Source organism: Monodon monoceros, unplaced genomic scaffold, assembly GCF_005190385.1.
Source record: "Monodon monoceros isolate NGI ecotype Baffin Bay Population unplaced genomic scaffold, NGI_Narwhal_1 Super_Scaffold_22, whole genome shotgun sequence".
NCBI lineage: Eukaryota > Metazoa > Chordata > Mammalia > Artiodactyla > Monodontidae > Monodon > Monodon monoceros.
The window spans coordinates 49,878,699-49,894,891 of record NW_021703779.1 but is presented as its reverse complement, the minus strand read 5'-3'; the positions used below and the strand labels follow the sequence as shown (position 1 = coordinate 49,894,891).

Below are 16,193 nucleotides of genomic sequence, written 5' to 3'. Positions count from 1 at the left end.
ATGGAATGTTCAGGAAGAAATGTCTAAGGGAAGAAATAAGGTAGGTCCAGCATATGGGATATTGTGTAAAAAGGAATGGTGGAGGTAGGCAGTAGTTAAAAAAAGTAAAATTATTACTGGGTCTAGTGTCTGGTGAGCTGGACTCTAGTTTCAGCTCTTATACTCTGGCTGTGTGGTTTTGGGCAGGGCTCATACCTTCTCTGAGCCTTTTCATAGTAGGGCTGGGAATCTCTACCTTGTCAAAACAAGGAATAAATAAGATAATAAAATTAACATGTGGGAAAACAGACTATAACCACCACCATCCACAACATATGAGCATCATTGTTAACATTGCACATGGCAGATAGCAGGAGCTCCAGAAAAGATTCTTGGATGAAAATCAGCATCTGTATATAAGAAAGTGTGAAAAAGAACATCTGTACATTCCTGTGTGGATAGACAGGTGGTTGATATAGAGTTCACAGGCTTCCTTTTCTGAGAAATAAAAGATGTGTTTCCAGGCTTCTAGCTTCTTTCTCCTACCAAACACTGGCTGGGAAGTTATTGGCCTCTCTTGGGCTCAGCCCCTTGAAGAGAAGGCCACCCCACACTGAGGGGCATTATGGAGGGAGGGTTTGTAGGGCATAAGGCATGCCCAGGCTCCATTCATTATCAAAACCAACCAGTGTTAATTGAGATCCTACTCTGTGCCAGGCACTATACTGCATGCTGGGGCTACGATGGTAAGCAGAACCTAGTTCCTGCCCTCATCAAAATTATGGTCTAACGGGGAGTGTAATAATTTTCTATGGCTACTATAACAAATTAGTACAAACTTAAAGACTTAAAGCAACACTAGCTTATTCTCTTACAGTCTGGAGGTCAGAAATCTAAAATGGGTCAGCAGGGCTACGTTCCTTTCTGAAACTCTGGAGGAGAATCCGTTTTCTTGTCTTTTCCAGTTTCTTGAGACTGTCTGCATTCCTTGACTTGTGATCCCTTCCTCTATCTTCAAAGTCAGCAATGGCAGGTTGAATCCTCATCACATCACTCTGACATCTTCTTGTGCCTTCCTCTTCTGCTCTTCCACTTATAAGGACCCTTGTGATGACATTGGGCTCACCTGGATAATCCAGGATAATCTCCCCATCTCAATGTCAGCTGATTAGCAGCCTTAATTCTATCTGCAACCTTAATTCCTCTTTGTCATAAAATATAACATATTCACAGGTTCTGGTGATTAGGAGGTGGACATTTTTGGGGGGGACATTATTCTGTTATTCTGCCTGCTGCAGAGAGGTAGACATTAAATAAGCAAATACATAGATAAAATACATTATTGCAAACTATAGTAAGTGCTGGGGAAACAAATCTCTGAGAATAAAGGGTTTTTTGGGGGGAGGTGGGGACAGAAGGCATTCTACTTTAGAAAGGACGGACAAAGAAAGGAATTATATTTAAGCTGAGACCTAAAGGAAAGGAAGGAGCCAGCTATGCAGATAGCTAGAGGAAGAGTGTTCCAGGAAGAGTGTATCAGGCAGAAGGAAAGGCATCTGCAAAGACCCCAAAGTTGAAAAAGTATGACACTGAATGGTAAGTGGAAGTAGCCCAAGTCCAGCCTTTCCTAAAGAGTGGGAGAGCTCAAGTAGGAGCAGAATACCTCACAGAAGTAAATCAAATAAATGTGATAAGGTGAAGGGGTTTCATTGCCTCCACCTCCATTCTCCATGTAGTCTATGAGGTCAGAGGCATAAGGATGAGAAGCAGCCCCCCTAGACCAGCAGGCAACCCCATGAGCCCTGCAGTGTACTGTGCTGATTCAACTCCCTAGAAGATGGGGACAATCAGAATGTGGAGCACCAAAGGACTGGTGTACTTGCAGCTCAAGGACACATCCAGCCAGTGGGTAGATCCAGACAGAGGCTTTTGCCCAGGAAGCCAGGATGATCTCATCTCAATGGCAAGCATCATCAATCAGGAGGCCTGGAGTTGGGCACGTTTCTGGGAGATGAAGAGAGAATGCAAGCCACAATCCTTGATGTCAGGAGCTTTGGCTGGAGATCTGGAATTCATGTCACAGGAGGAATAAGACCTACTCAGTTTCCAGATCAGCTGCTAGACAAGAGAGCCCACATTTTTCCTGGGTGTCAGATACTCCGCTGAGCCATGGTAGGTAATTTGTCCAGGTTTGTTCTCGGCAGAGAGACTCACCAGCATGCTTCTGTACCTTTATTCCCCTCCCCAAGAACCACTCAGCTTCTATTTCCAGGAGATATCCCCAAAGCAACAGGACTGTAGGACCATTACTCTTTTCTCCTAACTTGCTTGATCCTTATTGCTCTTGAGTTCGGAGATCCAGCAGAAACAACACTGGCCTGGGACTCAGGAGAGCTAAGTTTTTCCCTGAGCAAGTTCATTTGCTTCTCTTGGTCTTTATGTCCTCACATATAAAATGGGGACATGTACCCTAGATGACGTTAAAGGTGTGATATTTCAGGATTCTGATTTCTGTTTTCATCCTTTCACAAGGATGTGAGAGAGGTGGGATTAGGAAGTGATGAAGGACCACACCAGTTCTAAGATTCAGTGTTTCTATGAGTTAAACACAGGGCTCTCTCTCTTCTCCCAAACATTCTGACACTCAGAATAATTGACCAGAGGTCTTGGGACATCTGGCAGTACATTTGAGGCTTTGTTGATCTGAGGAAAGTAGAGCCAGACTTCTCAAGCTCCCAATCCTAAAGCCTTTGAGAAGGGGAGGCTGAAAGGGTTGGGGAGTGGTATTTGCGTGAGGGGAAGTGGAGAACAGCTCCTCTTTTTCCCCTGAGGCATTACATCCACTAGCAGCACATCATCTAGAGCCACTGGGGAGGTTCAGGAGCACATGATGTGTCTGGCTCTGAAAGGCATGTCCAACCCAGGGGAAGGCCCTGCATTTTCCCCATTGAGAAACATCCACTTATGGGCTCTCATCTGCATGTATACAAATGGCTGGGTTGAACATACCCAGTGCATTGAGGGGCGGTGGGAAGAAGGGGAAGAGCTCTCGAAATATAGGTAGGGATGTTTGAGACCTACATTTCTCAGGTAAAAGAATGTTAGAATGTTTTCTGGTCTGAGACTAGGGATTAAGGAAAGAAAAAGTATTTCAGGAGGATGAACCTACATGTCACTGACTTGGAAATACACACACATACATGCAAATGCATAAATAGACAAGTATGGGAGCATATAGACAATACACATATGACCAAATAGAGGCACATCTGGACCCAGGAAAACCCTGGAACATGCATTTCTACCCCAAATAAACACAGCTATGATCATCCTTTTTCCACATGCAAGTACCTTATGGTTTGCAAAATACTTCTCATGTTCAACCTTATATATCTTCTTGACAACAATCCTGGAAGGTATCAATTATTATTACCTCAATTTTTACAGATGAGGAAACTGAGGCTTGGGGTTAATCAATTGATTTGCCTAAATTTATCGAACTAGTAAATGGCAAAACTGAGGCTAAAACCCAGTCTTCTGGCTTCAAATTCAGTGCTCTTTTATACTATCTCATGCTGCATTCTATGTGGTGCTTTCTTTCTCTCTCCCATACACATACAAAAATTCATGCTGCTATCTTGCTGCATATATGCCTATCTCTATATGCTACAAATATGCATTCACATTTTCTGAATGAATAAAATGGATGGATGAATAATAAGTCAAATGGCTTAATATATATATAAATGCATAAAGCCACCAGCAGAAGGTGCTGAGCAGCACTTTTATGGAGGCCTCAGTAATGAGGGGAAGAGTCTGTTCAAACCCATGAGTTATCCTTCCTTCTGTTCCTTTTCCACTCACCTATGGGCTCCTTTTACAGAGCATAGGAGCTTTCCATGACGGGCCAATGATTTCAATTGGCCCTGCTGAGATGAAACCTTTGATCCCTATACCTCAACACTTAGGATGTGGGGAGTAGTGGAAAGAACACATTATTTCTATGTTTCTTCTCTGTCTCTCCCACCGGGCAATGAGCTCTGTGAGAGTGGGGATTTCTTCCGTCTTTTCATTTCTATATCCCTGGGGCTTAGTACAGTGCCTTGTGTATAATAAGCACACACACACACACACACACACACACACACACACACACACACACTCATTTTCTGAATGAATTTAAAAAATGGATGGATGAATAATAAAGTCAAATGGCTTAATTTCAAGTCCTTACTTGTAGTGTGATCATGGCCAAGTGCCCTAACTTTTTTGAATTTCAGTTACCTTATCTGTCAAATAAGGATTGATACATACTTTGTCTACCTAAGTCTACCTAAGTTTTTCTTAGGAGTAAATGAAATAATGATTTGAAAATAGCCCTGTTTTTACTTGAAGGTTTTTAACATGCTGGTTTCATAGACTCTCAGAGTATAGCAATCTCCTCTTCAACCACCCACAGTGTGTAGTCATCCAACCTTTGCTCACACACTTCCAATTATGACTTCAGTATTCATTGAGTGGCCATTTCCAGTTTTAGAGAGATATGACCATAAGGACCTTCTTCCTTGCATCCATCATAGCCTTCTCTGAGCTCTGCCCTTTGGGGTCATATGGATCCCGTCTGTTCCTTCTTTCTTAAGGTGGGCATTTAGCAGTCCAAAGACATAGACAACATCCCCTTGAATCTTCCCAAGGTCAAACAACCTCAGATCCTCCAACTATTCATGTGTCCTGGGCCCAGCTCTCTCCCCAGCTAGCTCACATGGACATATACCCCAGTGTGTGTGTCTCCCCCTTAAAGAGGGGTGCACAGAAGGATACAGTCATCAGATGAGCTCAGACCAGGGAAGCAAAAGGCAGGACTGTCCCCTTCCCCCTAAAAATTAGCCTTCTGAGTTTGAATTAACTCTCCTGGCAGCCACAGCTCACTGCTAACGTTCACGTAGTTTATTAACAAGTAAAACCTCAGAGGTCTTTTTAGCCATACTGCTGCTAAGTCACATCTTTCCCATCTTTTCCTCACAAGGTGATTATTTGGACCCAAGCACAACCTTTACATCTGTTATCCTTTTAAGCTTTACCATCACTCGGGCTTGTCATAAACTTTTTGGATCCTGACTCTGTTGCCCAACCTATCCACATTCCCTCCCAGATTTTTTTCTTCCTTCTCTTCTTCCTCCTCCTACTCACCTTTCTTTCTTTCTTTCTTTCTTTCTTTCTTTCTTTCTTTCTTTCTTTCAGGCTCATTGAAAAACTCAAATAGTATAAAAATATATATATTAAGAAGGAAAAATTCTCCCTTTACTCTCCTCTAAAATCCCAGTCCCCATTCCGGAGGTAACAACTAGTATCAATTTCATGTGCATCTTTCCCCTTTTCTGGGGACTTACAAACATATTTATAAAAACATAGATATTTTAATTCATAAATGGTATCATACTATTCAAACTGTTCTGTGATTTCAGAGTAGATTTTTTAAAAAGTCTTTTCATAGTAGTTCCTCCTTTTAAAAGGCTGAATAACATCCTGTTGTATGGCTATACCATGTATATAGTCAGTCCCATAGTGATGAACATTTAGGTTGTTTCTTTTTATTATTATAGTATTGTAGTAAATGTCCTTATAGATGCCTCTTTGTGAACAATAGAGTGTTTCCCTAAGATAGACTGGTAGTAGAGCTGGCGCATGCACACACACACCCCCAGCGCACCCTCACAAATAGAGCTGTGAATGGGGGGAGGAGTAATGAGATAGGAATAGAAGGCTCTATTCATTGGTCTTGTCTCCTAACAGGAGAATTTGAGGCAGTGTAAGGGGGAACTTGGGCCTTCAGAGAATCTGGACATAATACCAGTTGATAGGCCTCTAGGGTTGGACATGAGAATAGTAGATCCCTCTCTTTAGCTGAGCAATCTATCCTGAGCTCTAAAGATATGCCTGGAAGTGTGCTGTGCTCCTTCTGCATGGAACACAAAGTGTGATCCCTTTTGAGGGACAACTACAGCCCAGCCTGGAATGGAGGAAAAGAAAACAAAAAGCAGCAGCTGACAAGACAAAGCAGAATGTGGGCGGGAGGCCAGATGAGCAATGCAGACCTGGGGACTATAGGAGCTGGGGGGAGGCAGAGAGCACAAGGAGGGCAGGAGAGATCAAGGGAAGGCTTTGTGCAGAGACAAGAGGGAGCACACTGGGCTGTGTGCATGCGGTGAGAGTAGCCTGGCTCGAGCGGAAGGGCTGTGCTGAGCAGCTGTGGAAGCAAGAGAAGCCTGCAAAGGTTAAGTGTGTGTGTGTTGGGTGGAGGGGGTCATCTGACGTGTTTGAGCACAGGTGAAGGCTGCATTTCTGAAGATCACCATGGTGACCATGTGGAGGATGGCCTGGGTAGGGCAGCCTGGAGTCAGGGAGACCAGGGAGAGTCGGTGAGGGCTGACCTAGGGCACTGGCAGCAGCGATGGGAGGGAGAGAAGCTATGAAGGACAGACAGACAGAGAGCAGGGCTTGGTGATCAGATGGTAGGGGGGAAGGCAGAGGGGAGTTAAAGATGACGACATCGCGCATACAAAGGACGGCGCTAACAGCAAAACCACCAACAAACACAGAGCGGTTGGGGAGGAGAGCTCCTGGGGAGGAAGAGGGTGAGTACCCCTTGCAGAGCCTCACATAGAACCGGGCACCCAGCAGGCACCTGGTCACCGCTGGAGGCATGGTAGGATGGACAGATGGATAGTTTCCTTCTAAGTGTATTGAGTTTGAATTGTGGGTTGTTCACAGAAGGAAGGGCCATGTGCTCAGCGGGCTGTTTTCTCTTTGGGCCCCATAGGCAGACCGGACACATAGGTGTGGTTGCTGGTCACTGGCTGCTGGGGGTAGGGCTGGGAGCTAGTGACTCCACTGGGAGACCCTCTCTGCAGGGCTAATTTCACATTCCAAGATGGCACTGGCTCAAACTGAATTGATATTGGCTGGCTGGGGGAAGCTCTCAAAAAGCTTCCAGCCTTACTACTAAGAGGAAAAGCCAGACAGAAACTCTCTTCCCTCTCACTGTGGTCCATTTGTAGGATTAATAATAAATATTCCCAGGCACTTTATATTGGCAAGATGCCATATTACCACTGTTTATTATTATTACACACCCACTCTCTCAAGCTGTCTAGTCTGACCACTGAAGTGCAGGGGTGATATGAATCTTAAAACCCATCTCCTTCCTCGGGTTTGCCTGGTCACAGCTAGGGACTGAGAAGGTCACAGGTCAGGCTGGTGGAAAGAAGGTGGACCTTGGACTCACAGGACCGGGCCCCAAATCCCAGTCCCACCAACAACAAATTGTGTGACTTTTAGATAACTCCTTAGACCCTAAATTTCCTCATTTCTACCCTTAAACGTTCTTGTTAGGTATTGAAACGGCCTCCCCCCTGCTCAGCACATGATAAGTGCCTCATTAATGTTACCTTCTCTTCTTTAAACCAAACCCTAGCTTTTGTTTCCAAGAAGTAGGCAGAAGATTGAGGATGGTTAAAAGCAAGACTTCTTTACTGCTGCAGTTTTTACTCTCAGCCATATTATGACAAGAGGACCTCTTACCTTTGGGGAGACAAGAGTATATCCTTCTGCTTATTTTCTTGTTTGTGTAAAGAGCACAGCTAGCCTAGTGCTTGGGCTGCTGATCCAGGGGAATTAAGAGAGAGAGAGAGAGAAGGACTCTGAGTGCATAGCCTTAAGCTTATGTTTGTCCTCACCTCTCTGTTAAATTTCTCTTCTATGAATGAAGGAGAAGAGCAACTTAGAGGCTTAGTTAATTCCTTACCCAAGCATCAGCCAAGAGCAATTGTGTGGAGTGAAGCAGAAGAGATCTAATTTAGATGTAAAGAAGGACTTTCTAACAATGATGAAAATGAAAAGCAGCCCTCAGAAAGTTCTGAGTGAAGGGGAACTTTTAACTGTTACCATCCAATGGATTGGGGAGGAATGCTTCTTTAGTCAAAGTATTCTTGGGATTCAGGACTGCACCCTACCCAGTTCCTCTCTGATATTGCCTCTCCTGCACTATTGTGTCCTCTGAAAGAGGAATACCATTTAGAATGCAGAAGCTTCTTTACTGCAGTGAGCTTATATCTTGAGTGGGAAGTGATTACAAGTCCAATCTCATTTCTCTCTTGAGCTTGGCATAGGCTTTCACATAAATCAGCCTTACTCAGTTCCTGCTTGCCATTTCCTTGACTCTGACATCCAGATGTGGGGCAGCTCTGGAACAGTCCCAGCCTCCGAGGAATCCCGAGCCTTTCCACTTGAACCCATGTATGGCCCTAAAGCACAGGTCAGATTTCTCCTTTTGTATCTCCCACCCCCTGATTCAGATCCCCCCCTCCACCCCAGCTTCTTTGGACTCCAGCTTCAGAATGTCCTTGCACTGCCCCTCACCTAGCTTTACTGCTTGAAAAATAGTTGCCTGTTCCTCCTTGAACTTTGAATTCGGCTCTTCTAAAAACCCAAGTGTCTGGGCTTCACTGGTGGTGCAGTGGTTGAGAATCTGCCTGCTAATGCAGGGGACACGGGTTCAAGCCCTGGTCTGGGAGGATCCCATGTGCCGCGGAGCAACTAGGCCCATGAGCCACAACTACTGAGCCTGCGCGTCTGGAGCCTGTGCTCCACAACAAGAGAGGCCGTGATAGTGAGAGGCCCGCGCACTGCGATCAAGAGTGGCCCCCGCTTGCCACAACTAGAGAAAGCCCTCGCACAGAAACGAAGACCCAACACAGCAAAAATAAATAAATAAAATTAATAAAAGGCAGAATAGGTGATAGTGTGCCCCGAGCACACTATTAAAAACAAAAAACAAACAAACAAAAAAAACCCCAAGTATCTTCATACCTCTTACTTCCCTCACCCAGCCAACATATGTGGGGATGTTTAGCCCTTACTCCCATGTCTTCTCTCTACAAACACTGGCATAAACCTCATCATGTCTAAAGCTAAGTATTGGGATTACTCTGGCCCCAAGAAGATTGAGCTAACTCAATTCACATGGGATCATGGTAGGGTGTGGGGTGGGTGAGGGAGATTAGTTCTGGCCATATAGGCATGAAGTATTTTACAAAGAGGTAAAAACAAAGGTGTGTTTCCCTGGCCATCTTGAAGAACAAGAGGGCACCTCAGCTGCCTCTGCTCTGCTTTGGAGACATAGAGATATCAAATATGGGTCCCTCCTAGCCAGGAGGTTTCAAGTCTAACCTTCAAGCAATGTCCAGCTGCTTGACTATAATCACCATAACAAACTTCTGTCTGGTGAAGTGGCGGCAGCACTACTCCTCTGATTCTAGCCTTCAAAAATTCTTGCTTGTATTACAGAAACAGCTTAACTGAGCTCTTTGTCTTCTTTATTACCCCTGAATCCATTCTCCACACTAGTTGCCCGATCTTGAGTAAGTTCTTTCCTCTTTTGGATCCTCAGTTCCCTTGACCTGAATGGGGGCTAGACTAAACAGTCTCCTCCCATTTCCCCACCCTTCTCCCCAGGGGGCTAACCACCTCCTCTCTCAGCCCCTCTTTCCATCAACCGCCTTGCTTCCCTACCTTTTGACTTCCCTTCCCTCACTTGAACTCCTGTGTCTCTTTTCCCTTTTAATACTGTGTTCAGATGCTTGACACTCCCTAATCAGGTCTCTTATGTGTCTGTGTTTGGAGCAGGGGGTGTGTTGGCATGGGATGTGGGGAATGACACACAGGGGGTTTCCACTTTCCAGGATGGACAATGAAAGTTGGAGTTTCCAATCAATTTCTCCTCCCGCTTTAGGCACTTAGCCTAGTTCCAGGCCCCTGTGAGCTCTAGAATATGAATGAGGGAATCAGTGACTTCCTTGAACTCCTGGGAGAAAAAGGCCATGACAATGTCAAGGAATGTGATTGATGCCATTGCTACCCATGCTGCTGAGGCTTTCTGGGGAGTGCTGCTCTTCCTTGGGTCAACTGCTCAGCTCCAGAAAATGGTCTGGGCAGGGAACTCTGTTTTCCCTAGCACATATCAATGGATTTTGACAGCACTGAGAGAAGCTGAGGCACATTGATGCATGGACCCTGTTGAGCTGGGAAAGCAGAGTAGTGAATAGGACTGCTGATTCCTGAGAGCAAATGCAAGGCCAGTCTTTATGCAACCCTGCTAGACTCATCTATTGTCCTAGGAAGTCTACTTCCTTTGTTATCCTTTTATAATGTCAGAGTGGGAAAGGACCTTGGAAGCCCAGGAGTTCAGCCATTTCTTGTTACAGAAGGGGAAACTCAAGCCCAGAGAGGGGAAGGGACTTACCCAAGGCTACACAGTGATCAGAGAGTGAGTTAATGGCAAAGCTATGACTAAAATCCAGGTGTCCCGACCATCCCTCTCAAATATCCTTTTCACTGCCCCAAGCTGGCTCATCATCCCTGAGGTATGTGTTACCCTACCTCACAAAGAATACTCAGACCATGCCTCTGCACAATTACCAGTGGATAGTAGAAAAAAGAACTATGGCCCATCACTTTCAAACTAAAGCTCAGGCTTAACTAGATGACTGTTACAGTCTAGAACACCTCTATCCTGGGATTCTGTGACCTTGACAAGAAGCAGAAAGGGTGCTGGCAGACATATCTCAAAGGAGTGGACTGGGGGTGCATCTAACCTGGGGGAATTATCAGACAGTGAATCAGGTATCAGTGAATGTGTTGTGGGGGCTATAGGATCAGGATTTGAAGAAAGTGGAGACTGGGATTTGTAGGAAGGAAAGTGAATAGAGACAGATATGGGAAAAAGGAGCCCAATTCTGATAAAAATGAGGATTGAGCAAGGATGGGGTTGAAATATGATGGGAAAAGCGATATAGAATCCTACAGAAGAGAATCGATGAAGTGTTGGAGAAGCTGAGGCAGTTTAGCCAAGAGAAAAGAAGTTTCAGGGGGATATGGGATCTTCAGACTTCTGAGGAGTTAGGGACAGCAGAGGATTTGTGTTGTCTCAGGGAGCAGAGCTGAGATCCATAGGCGGAGCCACAGAGGAGTTCAAATACACACGGGAAGAACTTTCTGAGAGTCAGAGCCGTCTTGAGTAGGAACGGAGAGTTTTGACAGGTAGTGAGCTCCCCATTAGTGGAAAGTTGCAGTCAGAGCTGTAAGCCTCTTTCCAGGGTGCGGCCTAGGGCCCAGCCCTACTTGGGGGTGGGGCCGAATGGCCCGGATGCTGAGGGCCAGGGGCCGTGAAGGGGGTGGGAGAGGGGCAGGGAGGCCCAGGTGAGGGGTGAGAGCCCCCACCGGGGCGCCCAGGCCCAGCCTGTCCCCCGAGTAGCTGGTGTGGCCAGGCAGGGCAGGGCAGGGCTGGGCTGGGCGGGGCGAGGCCCGCGGCCGGCTAGAAGGCGGGCGCGAGGGCGGGGAGCGGTGCGGAAGCCGGGCCACATAAAGGAGCGGGCGGTGCGACGGGGGCGGCTCTTTCCTGGGTGGGGTTTGTGAAGTCGTGGCCCGTTAGCAGGAAGCGGAGCAGTCGCCCCGACGCTGGCGAGAGACCCAGTCCGAACCCCCAGTACCCGGAGTCCGAGCCGTGTGTACTGCGTTCTCAGCGCCGTCCGACAGCTCCCAGCCAAACTTCACCAACTCCGCCGCCTTTTCCGCCACCATGCCCAAGACGGTGAGTGCCGGGGATGGGCGCTTCCGACCCCGGGGGCTCTTGCGGACTCTCATAGCCCCTCGCCGATGGCCGGGGACTTGGGCAGCCGCGCGTCCGCTCGCGATGCCGCGCCTTCCGCCGAGGCCAGGCGTGGGGAGGGGCGGCAGTGGAGTCCGGGTCTGGCGCGCCCTCGCGGGTAAAGGGGTCCAGGGATAGAAGTGTGGGCCGGGCGGGCCGGTTTCTTTCAAAGATTCTAGTTCCTTGTGTTTGGATTGCCACAGTAGGGAAGGCTTCCTTGGGGGCCCAAGGTCTGCTTTTACCCCTGACGGGCCCTGGGCGCAGGGGAGAGGACTCTGGTTCGGAGGAGGACACTTACCCCAGTCCAGGAATTGGCGCTTTTATGGGGCGAGGCAGCCACTGACCAGGAGGGGCCATGCGAACCGAGAAGCAAGGAGGAGGGTGGGAGCTGCTCAGGGCGGATCCCGTAACCCCACTCACCTTTCCCACAGCCTCCCCAGGCGGCTTCAGCTGTTTCCCACTAGGAGGGGAGGAGAGAGTTGTGGACAGACTCATCGAGGCCGCTTGGTCTTAACCGGGAGCGCTAACACTTCACTAGGCACCAGTCTGAAGGGAGGCAAGAAGACTTTGCGGGCGGGGCGGGCTGGACGCGCGCGGTGGGGGGCGGGTCGGGGAGAAGACTGGTTTCTTCCTCTTCTCCACTCGCCAAACCCCTGCCTTTCCCATTACTTACTGGCTCTCTATTTCCTCCTATTCACTCCGTACTATTCTGTGAGGTGTGGACTCTCCAGTGGGGCCACACCTTTCTAGGGTGGTGGTAGCTTCTAAGGATCTAGTCTCCACCCTACTGGCTGTTTTGAGAAGAGAAGAAGCCTCCTGGGAGTGGGGCCTAGGGGGGGCCGGATGCCCAGGAGGGAGGGGGGAGGGGTGTGCCTGAATAATGAGCCCTGCTTGCTTTTGTGCAAGTCATGCCAAATGGCTGCTGAGGCTCTTCCCTTGCTCAGGAAAGCTGGGTGACCACCCTGGCTTGAGTCCCTTAGGCCAGGCAACTTGTTGCACTGGCTTAGGCTATGCAGTTATCCCAGACCCCTCTCCCTAGGACTGCCTGAGCCTTGTAGAGCTGAGATAGTGACTAGTAGCCTTGAGAAGGACTGAGGGTCCCTGAAAGAGAAGAGTGGGGGGCCCAGTTCTTTTGGTGTGTGCTGAGCTTTAGTTGCCACATTGCTGTGTTCCAGCCTTACTGCGAAGTCATTGTTGCCTTTCCAGAACCTGTCCTTCAAAAACACCAAGTTTTCAACAAGTGTGTACTTCTACCATCTCTCTCTTTTCAGTTGCTAATGGTTTTATGACATGGGGCTTTTCCACACACCCCCCTCTACCGCCCCACATACACACAAAGTGAGACAGAATGGTTTTGAAAAGGGGGGAGGGCAGTCTCTGCTATCACAGAGGATTATAAAAATCCTTCCAGGAGCCTCTCTTTGGCTTTATCTCTCTGTGGTTGACTCTTTGACTCCTCTTCAGATGTGGCTTTGCCTAAATAGGTGGGTGGATCTCTGGGAATAGACTGTGCCCCACAACCGCTTTTCTTTAGTGATATGTCTCCTGTTCAATCCTGAGATATCTCTTATTTACGTGCAACTTAATGGGCCTGGAAATTATTTCAAAGTTATCTAAACCATCCTATCTCAGTCAAAAGTGGCAAAGAAGACAGCATGGTGATCTTTTTCCTGCTGTGGAGAGATTGGAGTATGAGCTGTTTGAGGTCAGGCCTAGGGTACTGAAAGTACCTGAATACTGAAAGTAGTTTTATACAGATTGACTGAAACTTGAATCATGTTGGAAGGAGAGGGCTGAATTTTGATAGACTGGCAGATTTGGAGAATTTCCTATGCTGTTTGGCTCAAGGAATTGTGGTGCTCCAAGGACAATGGTGCTTCAAGGACAAAGGACGACCCTGCCTGAAAAAGTTTCAGCGTTACACCCCCTACCTGACTCTTAATCTCCCTCCCCACCATGTTGCGATGGTTACGAAATTCCTGAGCCCACCTGGGCGACACCCACCTGGGCAATGGGACCTGTCCCAAGTAAGGAATGGTCAACTTTTAGGAGAAACAACTATATCATGCCCGTTAAGACCATAGAATCTTAACCTGAAAGGGATCTCAGACACTATCTAGTATCCCTCTCTCTCTCAACTAATGAGGATATTTAGGCCTAACAGGAAAGGACTTACCACCTAAGGGCACATGGTGACAGAACCAAGATCGGGGTCTGTGCTTTTTGATGCTCATTCCATTGACCCTCTATTCTCACTCAGTGAAGGATTTTTGAAGTTGAGCCCCCTCTCTTGCTCAAAGCAAATTGGCCCCTATTCTCAGGACTTCTGGTCCTCAGATAAAAGGAAGTGGATGATTTGGGCAAAGTAACCAAGGTTGGCATTTGTGTGGTCTCCTGGTGAGAGTTTGAGGTGTCACAAAGTGCCTCATGTTACTCTTCTCATTCCTTATCCCAATGCTGAGGCATCCAGGGGCACACTCTAGTTCACTGCATACCAGCTAGTAACTTTAATGAAGAGAAAAAATTCCTTCTAAACTAGTGTGCTTTAGGCTATTTCTGGAGTATGACAGATAGGGAAGGTAGTGGAAAAATCAAATCCATTCATTCATATGAACGATATCTACAGTCTGTCTAGGGTTAGTTTCACTTTTACAGCCAATTTTCTCCCTTAGTCACCCAGCTACCTTTAAATCTGTTAAAACATGCCCCTCTACATGCCCATCCCCCCAACCAGTTCTTGGATTCTGTGCTTCTACTTGCCAGTTTCCTGAGTCTGCTTTAGTAGCCAGAATGAAGAAGTTTATTAACTACTGTCTATACTTTGTGATGATGATAAGACAGTTGTAAAACAAAAAAAAAAGTTTTTTTTCCCCTCCCTACCCTCTTTAGCTTTTTTAGATCACAAAGTCTTTGGGACTTTTGGATTCCCTAAAAAGTGATTGTTTTGAATTTTCAAGGTGTTCTTGAGTTTTTGGTTTACTAGAGTCGAAAAGGCTCTTCACAATTGTCAAGTCCAATTGTTCTCATTGTATAGATGGCGAAACTGAGACCCACAGATAGGAGGGACTGACCTAGAATGATGCAGCAAATCAGTAGTGAAGCTAGGATTTGAATCTGGGACTTAGAGGATCAGTCTTCGTAAAACCTCTTCAGTTTGCTAAGTTTTTAGCTCTAGCTCAACAGGTCAGGGGAAAGGTGATCAAATGGTCATTGATGGGACCATCCATGTGAGCAGATGTAAGGAGTCCAGCTCCTTGAAGTATCTGAAGGCTTCTGGGTCTGCATTCAGCTAAACTTTAACAGGGGCTGTGTGGACTGTTTATTCTCCTGCCATTCCTAGCATTACTTGAGCCACTCGAGTGGCACTAAAGTGGTACTTGCTGAATAGGAGGCAGAATATCAGTCTCTTAACCCTTCCCTGCCTGTAGACTTCAGGGGTGGACAAAGGATCAGGAATGGAGGTTATGTGAGAGAGACTACTCTTTGGATCCTGCATTTGTCCACTTCTTCGGTTCTCCAGTTCACTTGGCCCTCTGTGAAAGTTTAGATGATAGAGCAGGAACCATCTTGGGGATTTCCTTTAGGCTTCTCCTTGAATAGCTCTCTGGGAAGAGAGGGGCTAGTGTGGCAAGAGAGCCTTTGTGGGACCCTCGAAGGTACCAACTAATCTATACTCTATATAAGGCTTGGAGAAGGGAAGGTTGCTCTATGAGTGGGTGACAGAGATGGTATTGATCACAAGTCTGCTAACTCTTCATTATTATCTAGCTGCCTGTAACAATAGCTTGTTTTAAGGGTGTTCTTTTTTTTAAACTTTAAAAAAAATTTTATTTAGTTTTGGCTGCGTTGGGTCTTCGTTGCTGCATGCAGGCTTTCTCTAGTTATGGCGAGCGGGGGCTATTCTTCGTTGCCGTGTGCAGGCTTCTCATTGTGAGGTCTTCTCTTGTTGCAGAGCACAGGCTCTAGGCTCATGGGCTTTAGTAGTTGTGGTGCGTGGGCCCAGTAGTTGTGGCTCACGGGCTCTAGAGTGCAGGCTCAGTAGTTGTGGCCCATGGGCTTAGTTGCTCCGCGGCATGTGGGATCTTCCCGGACCAGGGATGGAAGCCGTGTCCCCTACATTGGCAGGCGGACTACCAACCACTGTGCCACCAGGGAAGCCCTTGAGGGTATTCTTCTTACTTTTCTCTTTCTTCCTTCTCTCAGGAGACTGCTTTACTGAATGGTGGAGCTGGAAGGGACATTTAGAGGTCATCTGGTCTGTTTCTCTGACTCCAATTCCAATTCTGTCTAGAGGGATGAGATGAGTTGACAGCTACATTTATTCTGAAATCTTTTCTAAGTGTTACTTGGCAACAGGATATCTAGGTCCCTTTGTAGTTTCCTGGGAATCCCCGTCACTGGAATTTCAAAACTCAAGGTCCCCAGAAGGGAGAATATCTGTCTACCAACACTACTAGGATTGGGTCTTTCACGGCTAGAGTTGCTGAAAATTGGCATCATTACAGGTTGG

At 47.0% G+C, this 16,193-nt stretch overlaps 1 protein-coding gene across 1 annotated transcript in view; it reads left to right on the top strand.

The window, feature by feature from the left end:
• The first annotated feature begins 11,430 nt into the window (after nt 1-11,430).
• MSN (moesin) overlaps nt 11,431-16,193 on the top strand; it is a 67,942-nt gene continuing 63,179 nt past the window's right edge. The window contains exon 1 of the mRNA XM_029240313.1: nt 11,431-11,626. Within this exon, the coding sequence (XP_029096146.1) occupies nt 11,615-11,626 (12 nt within the window). The 5' untranslated portion in view covers nt 11,431-11,614. The remainder of the gene's footprint in view (nt 11,627-16,193) is intronic.